Source organism: Oryzias latipes, chromosome 18, assembly GCF_053564925.1.
Source record: "Oryzias latipes strain Hd-rR chromosome 18, Olatipes_Hd-rR_3.1".
NCBI classification, from domain to species: domain Eukaryota; kingdom Metazoa; phylum Chordata; class Actinopteri; order Beloniformes; family Adrianichthyidae; genus Oryzias; species Oryzias latipes.
The window spans coordinates 28,003,277-28,019,936 of record NC_136254.1 but is presented as its reverse complement, the minus strand read 5'-3'; the positions used below and the strand labels follow the sequence as shown (position 1 = coordinate 28,019,936).

Genomic DNA, 16,660 nt, shown 5'->3' with positions numbered 1-16,660 from the left:
TCTCCATTATGTTTGGTTCTTTTGCACAAAAATCATAATCTTTCCTTTATTATCCCATTATATTTGTGAAAAGACAACATTTTCTCAGGATTTAAGTGGTAATTTCTACACGAGGGATCAAACATTCAATGGGATCTAGCTTTCAATGGAAAGCTACAAAAAAAAAAGGATCAGTCATAATGGAGAGACCAGCTGCGACTCCGAGCGCTCTTTGGGTGACTGAGCTTCTCTAAAGAACTCAGTCTCTATCTCAGCTAAAGGTTACCGGTAACCTTTCTAAGGAAGCACCCAACCACCTACTGAGGTATTTCGGTCATGACGCAGAGCTCATGACCATGGATGAGTATTGGAACGAGGATTGTCATGTAATTTGAGAGCTTTTTTCGCTGACTCAGCTCTTTCTTCACCACAACGGACCAGTACCACAACCACACAAAAGCTGACCTGCCCCAATCTGCCTGTCAATTTAATGCTTCGCCCTTCCTTCACTTGTGAACAAGACTCCAAGATACTTGAACTCCTCCACCTGGGACAGGGGCACTCCACTCACCAAAGGGAGGGATAGCTACCTTGCTAAAAATTGTTTTAAGTTTTTAGTGTAATAATAAAGTTAAAAAAGATGTTTTTGGACTGTTTCATGTTTTTAAAATCTCCACATAACAAACTGTAATAAATAAAGTAAAAAATTCATACACAAATAGTTTTATATTATGTGACATCCGGGATTCAGGACGTTCCTTTTCTGTTAGAAGCCGTGTATATTTTTTCTTTGCTGCGTGTCTGGATTTGTTAATTTGTACAGAGATTGTTTTTTTGATTCAGTATTTGGTAATTTGCACTTGGATTTGCTCTTGTGTTTCAGGACTTTGTCATTTGTTCTGTAATTTGCTGTTGTTTTTCAGTATTCATTTGTTCTGAGATGTTTTTAGTTCGTCATGATTTGATAGTTTGTACGGTGATTTGTTGTTGGTTGTATCTTACTGTAGTCTGTGGCTCAGCCACTGAAGGAGAGCACACCAACAGGATGACAAACACCTTCTATTTCAATATTATCGCTTGCAGTGCTCCTTGGGATGTTTATAGCTTGGGAAATCTTTTTGTATCCAAATCCGGCTTTAAACTTCTCCACAACGGTATCACGTACCTGCCTGGTGTGTTCCTTGTTCTTCGTGATAATCTCTGCGCTTCAAACGGACCTCTGAGACGATCACAGAGCAGGTCCATTCACATGGAGACTTGATTACACGTAGGTGGATTCTATTTATCATCATAGACCAACATTCAGAGATCCTCACTGAACATCTAGAAAGGGTTTGCCTTACTGAAGGTAAAGGGGCTGAATAATTTTGCTTGCCCAATCTTTCAGTTTTTTATTTGTTAAACAAGTTTCAAATATCCAATAGATTTTTTTCCACTTCGTGATTGTGTCCCACTTGTTGTTGATTCTTCACACAAAATTACAGTTTTATATCTTAATGTTTGCAGCCTGAAATGTGTAAAAAGGTTGAAAAGTTCAACGGGGCCTAATATTTATGCAAGGCACTGTAAAAATGAGAAACATGCCCGCCTTTCTTTGCAGCTAAATGCTTTAAAACACAATGCTGAACCAATAAATTACCATAAATTATATGTGGAAAAATAAAATCTTAAATTAAGTGATTGAAAAATGGGTTAAACTAAGGACAACTAAATAGGAAAAATGCAAAAGTAGTTGATAAAGGAAAAAAGTGATTTAACCACTTTAAAATAACAGTAAAAAACATGGGCCATCAGTTTTTATTTGGGATTTTATGACTATGAGTAATACAGTTACAGTCGAAATACATAAAATGGATGACGCAAGAGTTACTCGTTTGCTCCCACTTCCCTCTTTATATTTATTAAATAATATACTTTATATTATGATTATTTAGTTTCAAATTTAGTTGGGGCAGATTTCTAAATATCAACATAAATGGGCCACAAAATAATCTGGTGAAACATATAAAGAATAACTTTCAGTGAGTATCCTATTGGTTTGATTTTCCATTTGCTTATTCAAAAATGTATATATAAATAACCCTACACCTTCAAAAGTTTTCAAAGAAAATGTAATATTTATTTTTACTTCTCCAAAGTTTCCCCATTAGCTATGAACCCAATCCCCACAACCAGTGCTGATTATTAAAAAAAATGTTTGTTGTAGAGAAATTACAACATTCATCAAGTAAAACTCTGCAGATTGAGTCTTCTTGTGTTCATGTGTTTCCTTCAATGCTCTCATCGACTTGAACAATCCTCAAGGAAAACTGCTGTAAGGAACAGTTTTGTCTGAAGAACTGAAAGTATAAAAGAAGTTATAATTTAAAAAAAAAATAAACTATATTAAAGATTTTTATAAATGAACATCATAAACAAATCCAGTCTTACCTCAGCCAAAGCTTCATTTAGGTCTGACTCTGATTGTTGAATCACTGAGCTTAATCTCATGTTCAAATGAACCAAAGTATCTATAGGTGAAAACGTGACACAATCATTGATATCATTTTTTTTTCAATAATAAGTGAACGTGTTTTGGAAAAGGAAAAAAAGCTCAACACAAAACTGAATTTAGCAAAATTTTATAGCAATTATGTTGTCATCTTAAACAATGACTTACTGGGCCCTTAGAGTCCACATCATAGCCGTTTCAGGAGGATTGCGTGTGAAAAAAAAATAACTACATGTTAATTTTAACGGAAAAAAATATTTCATGTTTTCTTTTATAATAAATAATTAAATGCATAATGACAGATAAGTAGCAGCATTGAAAACGATGGAGCTAATGTCTAAAATTACAGTTGAATAGAAGAGTGCTGGAGTTTGTTGTTCTAAGATAGTTGTAAGTGTTTCTTATCAGAAATTAATATAAATATTCCAGTGAAACATAAGAATCCTCAAAAATTATATTGCATTGTAAAACATTTCATTGTAAAACATTGTTGATTAATAAAATCAGGATTTGTACTGATTGAAATGTCTTACCAATAAAAAACATGCATTTCAACTGCATTAACTGGATGGATACATTTACATACAAATGAACTTTTACACTAAGAAAACTAGAAACTGAGAACCATCCTTTTAATACAATACAGATGGTTTGCTTTGACCATCTGGTCCACACGGATATTTTATGTGCACAATGAACTATAACTAGGTTCACTTTCAAAGTACCAAAACCTTTTTTTTATGCCTGATCAAGACTCACTTTTTTCAGGAAACGAAAAAAACTGACTAAGCCAGGGGTCGGGAACCTTTTTGGCCAAGGGAGCCATAAATGCCACATATTTTGAAATGTAATTTTGAAAGAGCCATACAATAATGTAGTGTCCCTTCCCCACACTGAGGCACGGAGACTTAACCTCTTTTAAATTTCTTTATTCCGATTACTGCAGACCGCAACAAACGCCGTTCAATTAATTCAGCAACTCCTGAATCTCTCCCGCCGAGACGAGAGCGCTTCTCCCAACTTTACATTCCCCTGCTCCTGCTGCAGCCCTCCCATTTCCCTGATTCGGCCCATAGCTGAACCCCATTGGTCCAAACTACCTAACAACAGGCTGAGCGACAGAACTGAGAGCCAATCAGATCTCTGCTTGACGCGTTCAATGAACTCCAGAACTTTTAACGCGGCCCAACAGTCATCCAACTCAGTCCGCGACAATTTGTTTAAAACTAAATATACAATTGAATGTGTGCATTTGATTTAATTTCAACATTTTTAAAGTACAATAAGTCTGTGGATTCTTTTTAATAACATTGTTATGCTGTTGCTAATAAATGATGAGTATTTCTCGTGGTAGTTTTGCTGATGGTCTAGTCTGGTTGATCCGTGGTGAGTTTCTGCTTCATGCAGGCGTTGAGACTTTAAACGTCATCGTAGGTCTGAATGTTCTGTAGATGTGACAAAGACTGCTCACATGCAGACGGGGAGTCAAACACACACTCACACGCTGCAGTGAGTGACAGGCAGTGGGTTTTACCTATTTACAATCCCTGCGCGATTCACCTGCTGCCGGTCCCCACAACACCTCAGCCCCACCCTCTGCTTTCTCCCTCACACATCCCGTCCCCGCATCTGCGCGCTCTTTCTCAGAGACGGGAGCGCGCAGTTTTAGGCACGTCAATTCACAGGTTTCCAGCTGGTACAAACTCTGTGAAATAATAGATAATAGTAACTGATAGCGCTGGCGCAGATTTCTCTCTCTAAGCACTGCTACTACTGCGCGCCTCTGGCATCGCATCGCGCCCGAGAAGGAATGGTCTAATGAAAAAAAAAAAGTATAATTAAAGATTTGTCTGCGAGCCACATGTGACCATCAAAAGAGCCATATATGGCTCGCGAGCCATAGGTTCCCGACCCCTGGACTAAGCAAATGAAGTCTGGTGTGAACAGAAGGCTTCAGCCTAGTCCCTTTTGGTTCATGTTGATTATCATTTAAAATGAAAACAAAAAAACTTCAAACAAAACAGGCTAGTATGAGAACATCCTGAGCATAAGCACAGTTTACCAAGCACAGAGTCTTCTTCCTCTTTCGGCTTCTCCCATCAGGGGTCGCCACAGCGAACAAGTCGCATGGTAAACTTGGCAATGTTTTACGCCGGATGCCCTTCCTGATGCAACCTTCCCAAACCGGGCTTGGAACCGGCACAGAGGTAGAGAAGGGAACAGGGAGCAGCCCGGAGTTTAACCCAGGTTTCACGGACGGAAGGCGACGCAAACCAGCCCGAGCTAAACCGGCTCCCAGTTTACCAAGCGCAGAGTCTTACCCGTTAATGCAGTAACCCTCACTCCACTGCTTCTTATTCCTTCAAACACACAGAAGAGAGTAAAGGTGTATTCTGTGCGAGCAGTGAGTGATGTGACCGTGTATGATACAGGTCCTCCTCCTTCTGTTGCGCTGATGTTTGTCTCTGTTCCATTAAACTGCAGGATGAAGCTGACATTTGTGTTCATTCTACTCCATTCAAGAGTAATGCTGGTCTCAGTCTGTGCAGATGCTCTAAAGTTTTCTGCATTTTGAGGAGCTAAAAAAGAAGCAAAGGAAATATTAAAGATGTAAAAAATAAGAACAAAGAACATCTATTTAGTAAAAAGACACACACACATTATAAAGTTGTAAATAAGACTTTAGTTTAAACAATTAAGTTAAAATGTATTTATCTGCATTTACACATTTACTGGATGAGCAAGAAACTCAGTTAACCCATAGTCTGGAATCCCTCAGTAATTCTAACCATTGACACTAAATTTGAAAGAGGGAGGAGTTTAGTCCCAATTTCTTTGGGAGTTTGTCATGGCCTGTTAGACCTATTGTCATACTTGTGTACATGTTTTCTTTGGGGTTGAGTTGTATTGTCATTTATCTGTGTTATTATGGAGAGGTAGTTGTCTGTTTTTGAGGTTCTTTTTGTTTACCCAGGTGATCAGGACTAAAGGGAGAAGGACTGGTGGCTGCTCTGGATTGGAGGAAGATTGGTGGACGACTTTAAATACCTTTTTAGTCCAACCCAGGCAATGGGAGAGGGGGTGGGTTGGACTGTAGTAAATATTATTTGGTGGTTTTAAGTCTTATCCGCGACCCGGTCCCGGATAAGTGGAGGAAGATGGATGGATGGATGATTTGGGTTTTCCTTTTTTTTCTAACTTCTCCTGTCCAGCAGCTTAGCAAACATTTCAGAGCTAAAGGCCTCTAGTGTTGGACAGATTTTACTGTTACTGTAGGGGGTTATAAATCTTCTGACACACAAAGAATATCCTTTGTGTTAACCCCTTTTTGTATTTAAAGCTTAACTTTATTTATATTGATTATGTTTGTGTATCTCTTTTGTTGGACCATCCAGAATAGGAGAGAAGACAGTGGAATATTGCAGACGGAGGATAAAACAAAAGGAAAAAAAGGGGAGGTTTAAGGAATTTGGAGGAGGATTTAAGGAAATGGTGGGAGGAGGGAGCAGAATTAAAAAACAAGTTGCTGGAGTTTTATCATCATTACTGTCTGGTTTTGCTTTTTTTAACGTTATGCTCTCATCCCCTGAATGAGAGGTGCATAACAGCCCAACTATGGATTCAAACTATTATCACTACCAAGGATAAGAAGGCACCCTACCGGTACTGTTTGTTTGGATTTTTCTGCTTTATCAGTTTCTGGCCATGTGCTGGAATCAACAACACAACTTCTCACACCTTTGTCTCAAATAGGTGGCTGCTCTAACCTTTATTAACATTTAAACTGAATTCCTTTAGGGAAAATAAATAAAAATCAAGATCATTTTACCAGTTGTAACGGTCAGTTGTACTCCGGTGCTTCTGGTGTTTCCATAAACAGAGTAAAGATTGAATGTGTATGTTGTTCCAGCACTGAGAGATGAGACTGTGAAAGTTACTGGTCCATCACCATCAGGGGCTGCAATCATCCTCTCTGTACCATTAAACTGGAGCACATAGCTGGCATTGATGATCTTACTCCACTGCAGAGTGACATTAGTCTCTGTTCTTCTCAATAAAGTAAAAGTTTTCGCATTCAGAGGAGCTGAGAATGAAACACAAAGAATTGAATATTTGATTTTATTATTAGGTATCAATAACATCATGTCTCCTTTTTTAAACTGACAACAGTAAAATACAGAATTATAATAAGTGTAGTACTTGAACATACATACCTGTTTTGTAACAAATAAATGGAAATTGAGAAGAGCAGTAATTATTTGACCATTGTCTCGACTTCTCTACAGTAACACATTGTTCTCCAGTAGAGCTCGGTTGACTGACTATGTTGTACTGAAACACAGATTGGCTCCCATCAGACCACACTTTCTGGCGATGCAGACCAATCCAGGTCCAATAACTTCCTGATAGGGCTTTAATGATGTTATTTTCTGCAATGTTCCGTATGCTGTAAAAAGAAAATATTGATATTAGAGCAAAAAAAATGAAAAAGCTTAGATGGTAAGTTCTTCTTAATATTGTAAAATGTTTATTTTTTAGTATCTTCGGAGCAACCTCGCATTATTAGGAAAAAAAACTAAAAATCATATCTTCTATAAATGTTCAACTTCTTAACTTGTTCTGTAGTTATTCTATATTCGTACAAATTACTGTAACTGTGCTACAATTTTTAAAGTAACACAGCATTACGCTTCAACCGTGTTATTGGTGTTTTATGCAATAAAAAAACATTGCTTTTCTAATTTAAATTTCAAAATAAGCCACCACTTTTGTGGGACAATGACTGCAAAATAGATTTTTAAGAACAATTCAACAGTTTTTTGCTTAGTGTGGCTCAATCTGTTATCGCTTTATGATAGCTGTAATAAAACTTCAGAAGCTTCAGAATATGCTAGATTATGTTCATTGCATAAACAGTTGAAGAGTTAGAAAAACTCAAAAGTTCCAGTGTTAAAGGGTTCATCTAAATATATCCAACTATTTTGTGATTATAGGTAAAAGATTTATTGTTAGAAAACTAGGAATTGGAAGTCACAAGGTACAGTTCAGGCATTACAAAAATGAGAAATAGCTTCAGGAAACTATGAAACATAGAAAAGGTGTACAGATAGGGGCAAAGAAAAACTTAGTGCATCCTAAATTTACATCAACTAATGTGATTTTTTCTTTTTTTTCCTTCAGAGAAGAGGTTTGTCTGGACGGCAGATCCAAGGTGAAGCAAAGATTAGTGCAACTGTACCTTGCTAAATCCACATAATTCTGTCTGCAGTATTTCTGTGCATCTGTCCAGTTCAATCGGGTGTTAATAAGAATGTAAGTGGGTGTGCCAGCAACCGTGCCTGCAAATACATTAAAAAAAACACAAATTACAAAAAACAAAACAAAAAATAAAATATCTTCTTGGTTTAAAATTTTTGTAATTGAAGATTTTTCTCAGTTCATACATGAGTTGCATGCAATGCTTAATAAATCAAAGGTATTTTTAAAGATTGAGAAACACTGGCTGGTTCACTTTTTGTGCAGCAGAATTCAAGATAAATAACAGTTTCCAGTGTCAACAATTCAACATAGGACACTTTTACAATATTGGTTCTAAGTTGCCAAACAGACTTGAGACAAAAGGGACACATTTTCAATATACAAGCTTTGCAGATATTTGAAATGACTACATGATATTCTGGTCAATTTATTGCTATCAAATAAATATTTTACTTCATTTTTAATAATCTGACAGCTTAATTATAAAAGTTATGTTTTGAAGCAAAGCTCCTGATCGAGATCTTCAGCTTGAAGTACAACGAATGGAGCTGAAACTCAAACTTCTTGAAATGGGAGACTAATAAACCGTTCAAATGAAAAAGAATATGGCAAGGAGAATGCACATTTGAAGTTAATGAAATTTGAAAGATAACTCACCATTATAGCAAATGAAAGGCTCTGCCACATTACAATAATAGTCATCCCATTGACCGCTGAAAAAATTAAGATCAACACACAACTGTTGTCCATCGTAATTGTCAGGTTGGCCAGAGTTCCAGTTCCTAAATGTTGACTCTCCATTTCCATAAAAGCTGCTGTCACTCAAAGACCACCTCCAACTGTTCACCATGTTATCGTAAAGACCAATCCAGGCTTTCCCTTTAAAAAAAAAGAATTCATTCTGTCATTGAACTAATGGAAAAATTTAGATAAACTTGATCCAAAAGCAAAAGTCAGTACAATTGCGAGTACCTGCAAAAACTCCATTGGCTTTTTCCCTGTGTTAAATCACATCATTATCACTATCATTTAACTATTTTTGGTATTTAAAAAGATTTCAAATAAAACTTAAAAAAGTGTAATTATCTGCGTTTTACAAAATGCTCAGTTTGTTCCCAGTAATTTTAATAAAGTGACAGCTCTTATATTTTAGGGCAGCATAAGTTTATTGTACTTTGTTTTCTTCCTGGTTAAAATGGTCACATATGATGTTTTAATGTTGATGTAAAAAAACTGAAGCAAAATTTGAGCAAGGTGCTTTAGAAGAAAAAGAACTGAGTTAAAAAAAAAAAAAACAGACATGATACAACTACCAACATTGAGAGGCATTGGGAGGCATCCACTGGAGCGCATACAAGATCAGGAAGGATAGCAAAGCAAAATATGACATATTTGCATATTTTTCATGAACGTCAAATGTGTGATTTCTGAAAAAAACTACTAGAAATCTACTGTTTGCAGAGTTTTACCAGTGTATTTAGAAATGCTGCAGAAAAAGCTGATTGATAACAAGGAAGCACAAATACAGTGGGGCAAAAAAGTATTTAGTCAGCAACCAATTATGCAAGTTATCCAACTTAAAAAGATGAAAAAAGGCCTGTAATTTCCATCATGGGTAAACCTCAACTATGAGAGACAAAATGAGAAAAAAATCCAGAAAATCACATTGTCTGATTTTAAAGAATTTATTTGCCAATTATGGTGGAAAACAAGTATTTGTTCACCTACAAACAAGCAAGATTTCTGTCTCTCACAGACCTGTAACTTCTTCTGTAAGAGGATCCTCTGTCCTCCACTGGTTACCTGTATTAATAGCACCTATTTGAACTTGGTATCTATATAAAAGACACCTGTCCACAACCTTAAACAGTCACATTTCAAACTCTAATATGGCCAAGACCAAAGAGTTGTCTAAGGCCACCAGAAACCAAATTGTTGGCCTGCACCACGGTGGGAAGACTGAATCTGTAATGGGCTTGGTGTGAAGAAATCAACTGTGAGAGCAATTATTTAGAAATGGACGACATATAACACCACTGATTATCTCCCTCCATCTGGGGCTCCCCACAAGATCTCACCCCGTGGGGCAAAAATCTCAGAACCCCACGGGGGATCTAGTGAATGACCTGCAGAGATCTGGGACGAAAGTAACAAAGGCTACCATCAGTAACACACTACGCCGCCAGGGACTCAAACCCTGCAGTGCCAGATGTGTCCTCCTGCTAAAGCCACCACATGTACAGGCCCATCTAAGGTTTCCTAGAGAGCATTTGGATGATCCAGAAGAGTACTGGGAGAATGTCCTATGGTCAGATGAAACCAAAATAGAACTTTTTGGGAAGAACTCTACTTGTCGTGTTGGGGGAGAGAGAATGCAGAGTAGCATCCAAAGGACACCATACCTACTGTAAAGCATGGGGGTGGAAACATAATGCTTTGGGGCTGCTTTCAGCAATGTCACCAGGACGACTGATCCCTGTAATAAAAGAATGAATGGAGCCATGTAGCGTCAGACTTTGAGTAAAAATGTCTTTCCATCAGCAAGGGCATTGACGATTGAACACGGCTGAGTATTTCAGCATGACATACAGCCATGGGTATGTCAGGCGATGGGTCAAAAGCGGAGATTAAATTTCACACACTTAGGTGTGTGACAGATAATGGTACTTTAACTTTGACAATACCAAACACACGTTGCCCAGGTAATAAAGGAGTGGCTTCAGAGGAAGCATTTCAAGGTCCTGGAGTGGCCTAGCTAGTCTCCAGATCTTAACGACATGGAAAATCTTTGGAGGGAGTTGAAAGTCCAGCTTCAGCCCCAAAACGTCACTGCTCTAGAGGAGATCTGCATGGAGGAATGGGCCAAAACACCAGCAACCGTTTATGAAAACCTTGTGAAGACTCACAGAAAATGCTTGACTGCTGTCATTGACAACAAAGACAACATAAGAAATTATTGAGTTGAACTTATTATTAACCAAATAATTAATTTCCACCATAATTTACAAATAAATTATTTAAAAAATCAGACAATTTGATTTTCTGGATAATTGTTTCTTATATTTTCTGTCATAGATTAGATATATGAAGATTACAGGCTTTCTCATCTTGTTAAGTGAGAGTGTTTGTACACACTAAAAGGTCAGTGGTTAAAAATAAGTCCACTCTGGTTATCTGTCCAACTTGAAATACTCACCTGTATAATTTGATAATGCAACAATAGCTGCATCAACATCGGCTGTATTCTCTATGGTGGCCAGGTCAGTGTAGTTCTGTCTGCAGACACTCTGAGCATCTCTCCAGTTTAAAGGAGTGTTCACAAAGTAGAACTGACGAGTCTGTGCAAAGGAAACACTGAGAAGTGCTCCTGGAGAAAAAAACAAAAAACCTTTTTTATTTCTCTCCAATTTCTTCCTGCTGGGTTACACTGCAGTACAGACTGGAAATGCCAGAGGCAGTTGAGGTACATAGTCTTGACATTAGCTGATTGTCTCAGGTCCTGTCAACACATCTTCAATCGGGAATGTATGATGAAGTTTCTTGAATGTCAAAAATGGGCTGGGTTAGATTTTGTGGTTTTTCCGCATAGTCACAAATCAATACTTTGAAATGTGGCTTTCAGAACTTTCAGCATTAACTTAAAAAACATCATTAATATCACTTTTGAAATTTAGTAGATTCTAAATATCTATAAAACCTAAAAAGACAGACACACCTCCACTCATTCTACCAGTTACTGTTTTCTCAGGCCAAGATATTGTAGTAAAAATTGTGAAATATGTCCTTTTAAAAATGATAAGATAGGTCTGGAAAAGACAACAGCAAGTAATTTGTCATCATTAGGAGTCGGTACAATACACCAAAAACCCTGAGTCACAACAGCCCTTACAGGTGGATACAGGGCGTCTGCGGTAAAAAAAAATAAAAAGGAAAACCTGTACGGGGAACACGGGTGGTCTGTATGAAACAGAGAGGTGGTAGATCTTTGATGATCCCATGAATGGAAAATGTTCTATGCAAATATTTTCTATGAGCATTCTGTGAGTGACACTTAACTAATACATAAGGGTAAGTAAAGGTGAAGTAGGTGAGAAGAAAAAATTTCTTTAGTGTGTGTGTTCCTTGCTGTCTCGTTGAAACCATCCTGTTAGTTAGATTGGACAATAATTAGACAATAAAAGTACAATTTATTCAATTTCCATGAATCACCTGCACAGCCTGTGCGTGCAGTATTTCTTACTGATGACTAGAATGTGGTGTAAGGACATTGAACAACAGCATCAAGCATATGCCATTATTGCAACTGACATTAGCCTTACAAATACAAAAAAAAGCTTTCTTGGTGGCATTTTTCTCTCACTTGCCTTAAGGTGAGAGTTTACTGTAATTCACCAGTAAATGAACATGTAATATATAAAAAAATACCTTTATAGACATTACTAATTGTTGGTAATGTTTTATGATACTTTGCCAAAACTGAGAGTTTCTGATGTGGAAACTTCAACCTACAGGTTGTGGAATCACTTTAGTCAAGTACAATTTATTTAAATCGGAACCCCTTTTTATCCGCATTGCTTTATATCTGCTCTTCAGTGTTATGTGGTGTATATCTTTAAACAAATAAGGAATCCTTACTCTAAAAACAAAAATCTGAATAATCCACCTTCAGCTGGTTCATAAGGTTTTCTTAAGCAAAGCACGTTTGCTGTAACATGGTAAAATTAAGACATTTTGATTTCTTTTTATAAAGAGTATTTTAAATAAAAACATACCATAATGTTACAAGTGACTGATCTGTCAGATTTTGGTTCAGTGAATAAAGCCTAAAGAGGGCAGTGTTTCCCACATAAACATAAGCCTGAGATAAAAATGAGAAAAACTGGAAAAAGGTGAGTCACCAAATGTATGTGACCACAAATCTGATCCACAGATTTAGTATTTGTACTTCCTTTCACTCCATAACGTATACACTGAGGACACAAAAGACCAAAGCAAATGTACATTTAGTCATTCATTCATCTTCTTCCGTTTATCCCCGTCAGGGTCACGGGCTGCCGGAGCCGATCCCGGCAACTTAAAAGGAAATTCTTTTGATATAAAAAAGAAATCCTGAGTATTCATATAAAAAGTACTGACCTGCAAAAATGAGGATGATCACTCTATGATCCATGAGTTAAACCTTTAAAAGAAAAACATAAATCATTAATGTTCCTTTCTTGCAATAGCGTATATTGCATAACAATGAGCCGTTTGCTGTCAACACATCTCACTAGATATCATGATTTTCAACAAGTTCTTCGGAATTTGTGTTCCTGTTCGCTATTTCTTGTTCTTTTTGTCTTTCCTCCTCCAACACATTAGAAATACTCCTCCCCTTCCTGCAGTCCAAGAATGCAGTGGTACTGGAAAACTTTACCCTGAAAAACAGCCTCTTCTAAAAGCACCTTGATGGAAATAATACATAAGGCATTAGATATTTAAAAATTTCATTAGTTGCTCTTCATAAATAACCTTTGATTTATTCCTTTGGGATCTGGATAAGGGGCAGTTGCCACTAACTTTTGTCTAATGACAAAAAAACTAACAGGGTTATCTAATTTTACTTGAAACAGGAAATAAAATATTTCAGCTTTTAGACCTTAATATCCTGTGCACATGCACAACACGTTAAAAGATTAAGACTTGAAAAAAAACGATTAGTTTAGATTGCTATAGTCATACTTAATACTTTTGTGTCTTCTTTTTGTAATTAAATGGCATCAGAAAGTGTTTCTTTCATTTAACACTATCACAAGTTTACAGTGATGGCTGCACGTGCTATCACATTATACTTGTAACTGCTTGTAACCCCATCCACTGTATATGGTATATGTACTTGGCATATATACAACCCACAATAAATTCAAGATACTGTTATTTACGTAAGTGCTTTTCTATGTGGTCTGAATTTTAATGTAATATATAAAAGTTCACTTAAATGTTACAAATGGAAAGGAACAGTCAGAAATTATATTTAAGTGTGACAACAAGAAACAGAAAGCATATTGTGATTAGTCCTATGCCTGAAATATTATGAATGTGAAGGGGAAAAAAACTACTTTACAGAATAAGATGGTTATTTCATCACATTAGATTAAATGCATCACATACCTGTGTGGGGTGCTCTTGCAAAACTTTCTCATCCAGACAATTAAAGATCTCATTCTGAGATTTGTCATCCAGGTGGGGAAAAGTCTTAAACCTAGGATCCAAGGCAGTGCTCTCATTCAGGAACCGTTGAAGTCTTGGGTCTGAATACCTCTCTTCAAAGTTTGCCGCAATAGCAGATTTAACATCCTTTACAATTGTTGAATCTGTTTCACTGTGTTACAGTCAGGATGGTGTGTTGTAGGGGCATGATCATAGACACAGTAGGCTGCTGTTCGGAACTCATCAAGGTTGTGACTGTTTTCAGGGGCTTCAGTACCTGACATACATCTTCCAGAACAGTCACATCTTGATCGGAGAGGGCGATAAGGTCTTTGGTATTTTTCTTATGTCTTTTTCTGCAAGTGCAGAATAGACAGCAGCTTGTTGCTCTAAATAGCGTGTGATCATATCATAGCTGGAGTTCCACCTTGTAATGATATCTTAAACCTGCTTGTGAGGAGGAAGCTGAAGCATGTCTTGTTTTGACTTTAAGATGGCTGCTGCAGTGGTACTTCTGTGGAAAAAGTGACCACCCTCCTGACTGTGCCCAAAAGATGGGAAATCTGGTTTACTCCCTACCCCTTCTGGGAGGCTAGATTCACAGTGCGGGCTAAACATCCAATGTGTGGTGACAATCCTGCTGCATTTGAGGCGTTGACAATGTTCTTAGCATTATCAGTTGTCACAGGGATGGTTGAATTTTGTCTGTCCAACTTCCATTCCACTACCCTCAGTACTTCTGCTAAATGTTTGCTTGTGTGTGCTTCATATATGGTGTGAGTTTGATAGACTGTATTCTGAATTTCCCAGTCATCATTAATGTAATGTACTGTGACAGTCATGAAGCTCTGTGTTGCTCTGGATGTCCAGCAATCTGTAGTCAAGGCAACTAAATGTGCGCTGCTCAGACCTTCAATAACTTTCTCTTTTACATTATTGTACACGGAGGGAATCACCGCAGCTGTGAGATGCGTTCTGCTTGAGATTTCGTAGCGTGGCTCTAGCACGCTAATTAAATGCCTAAAACCGGAGTTTTCCACCACCGAATAAGGTCGCATGTCCGCGGCTATGAATACTCCTACCGCATGCGTATTTGCATTTGCACGAGTTGAGTGGCTTGGAAGTTTAATTCAAAATGAAGATGGAAGAGTAATTTGTGTAGTTGTTGGTTTAACAGATAAATCTATGTTTTTGTGGTAACTGCGGAGATGCCCTTCCATGTGGTCATGCTGCCACTGAGAGAGTGTAGTGCAGACTGAAATTGTCATAATTTTCTGTTTCATTTTTAGACCGCCCATAAATCTGTGCTACCACTTTAATCTTGTGGTTACTACATGCTATTTTTATTTTGCCATTTTTTGCGACTTTGTCAGTCTTTATTCGACATCGTCGACTAATTGTTGACAGCCCTAAAATTCGTACTCTGCGCTACGCTCATGGCGTTCAGCTTAAAAGATGTCACACATCTTTGCTACAGGTGGGAAAATGTCATGTGGTAGGATAGATTGTTAGAACACCGGTCCCCAGCACAGATAAAATACAGGGTTGTGTCAGGAAGGACATCTGGGCGTAAAAACCTCTGCCAAACCAAATGTGCGGATCAGTCAAAGTTGATTCACTGTGGCGACCCCTGAAGAAATATGTCAAAAAGTGAACAACATTTATAAGCAAAATCGAACTCAGCATTTTTCTTTTGCTTTCCACTAAAACCCCCGACCACTGGTTGACAGCCTTTTTCAGCAGCTCAACCCTAAAAAGACATGATCTCAAGAAAACCTTGTTGTAGATTTATACTCTGAGTTTTATGATTGTTGTTGTTACTGCACTCAGTGATACATAAGCAACTTAGTTTGAACTAGGAATTGGTATTCTGTGAAAGTTGTGTGAAGCATGTAAAAAACGCAGATTTATTGCTTTATGGCAGGCTCAGAAAAACGAGTGAGGCCGTGCAGACGTGCTTCAGTCAAATTGCTGAAGGCAAAGCGAGTGACAATTCTGCTGTACTTCACAGAAAAAGTATCTAGTTCAGCAACCGGATGGTTCAGAGTTTCATTTACAAAGCTTTGAAAAGACTGTTGATGTGGCAATGAGCTGTGAAATATATAGTTACTTCCTCGTGTGGGAAAACGGATATGCATCGCTGCTGTGCAGATTCTCAAGAAAATAAATTCAAGCCCTCTCCTTCATTCTGTCACACTGCTTCATCACAGTTAATGTGTTTGGAAAGCACCTGTTCAAGCACCATTTAGGCACCTTAAACTGTTTTAGAAGTACAGGTTTGGTCACATTTAGCTGTGTTGGAAACAAAACGCATTTTCATTTATTAACCAAGCTTAAGGAAATATTTTGGTATATTCTATGGAAATCCGACAATGTTGAGTGTGGAAAAATATACATCGTGACAAAGAAAATATCCTAAGCTCTAAACAACGAGGAGGGGTATTGGGGGTTGGGTTGCTCTCCAACAACGGTTTCGCCCACAACTCCAAGGCAAATTTCTAATACAATACTGCCACTCCACCGAAAATATGTCCAAGAAAACAACCTTTTTTTTGTCTAATAATAATAATAATTTAAAGACAAATAGGAGCCCATTTAAAATATCGCAAGAGATAATTGGAATCTCGCTTCAAAGGAAAGCTGAGGAACAGATGGGGCTGCACGACGGTGCATGCGTGGATATTCACCAGCTTTCTCTCACAGTCCAAAAACATGATTGATAGGTTAATTAGTGATCTTAAA

The 16,660-nt window shown here is 37.6% G+C and overlaps 1 protein-coding gene and 1 long non-coding RNA gene across 4 annotated transcripts in view; both read right to left on the bottom strand.

Annotated features, from left to right (window-relative positions):
- Positions 1–1,760: 1,760 nt before the first annotated feature.
- On the bottom strand, positions 1,761–2,489 carry LOC110017059 (uncharacterized). Its single transcript, XR_013651046.1, has 2 exons — positions 2,410–2,489; positions 1,761–2,318 (listed from the first exon to the last, which is right to left on the bottom strand). It is a non-coding gene; the product is annotated as an uncharacterized LOC110017059 (long non-coding RNA).
- A 73-nt stretch (positions 2,490–2,562) lies between these two features.
- Positions 2,563–16,660, bottom strand: part of LOC101163113 (C-type mannose receptor 2-like) — a 68,800-nt gene continuing 54,702 nt past the window's right edge. The window contains exons 1-7 of one of the 3 annotated variants that reach the window (XM_078936242.1): positions 12,866–13,061; positions 10,926–11,096; positions 8,387–8,608; positions 7,710–7,809; positions 6,685–6,917; positions 6,300–6,554; positions 2,563–5,049 (exon numbers count right to left, since the gene is read on the bottom strand). In XM_078936242.1, the coding sequence (XP_078792368.1) occupies positions 4,754–5,049; positions 6,300–6,554; positions 6,685–6,917; positions 7,710–7,809; positions 8,387–8,608; positions 10,926–11,096; positions 12,866–12,899 (1,311 nt within the window). In that variant the 5' untranslated portion in view covers positions 12,900–13,061 and the 3' untranslated portion in view covers positions 2,563–4,753. Of the gene's footprint in view, positions 5,050–6,299; positions 6,555–6,684; positions 6,918–7,709; positions 7,810–8,386; positions 8,609–10,925; positions 11,097–12,865; positions 13,062–16,660 lie in introns of those variants that run through there. The other 2 variants (XM_078936243.1, XM_078936241.1) reach the window with 2 other exon arrangements.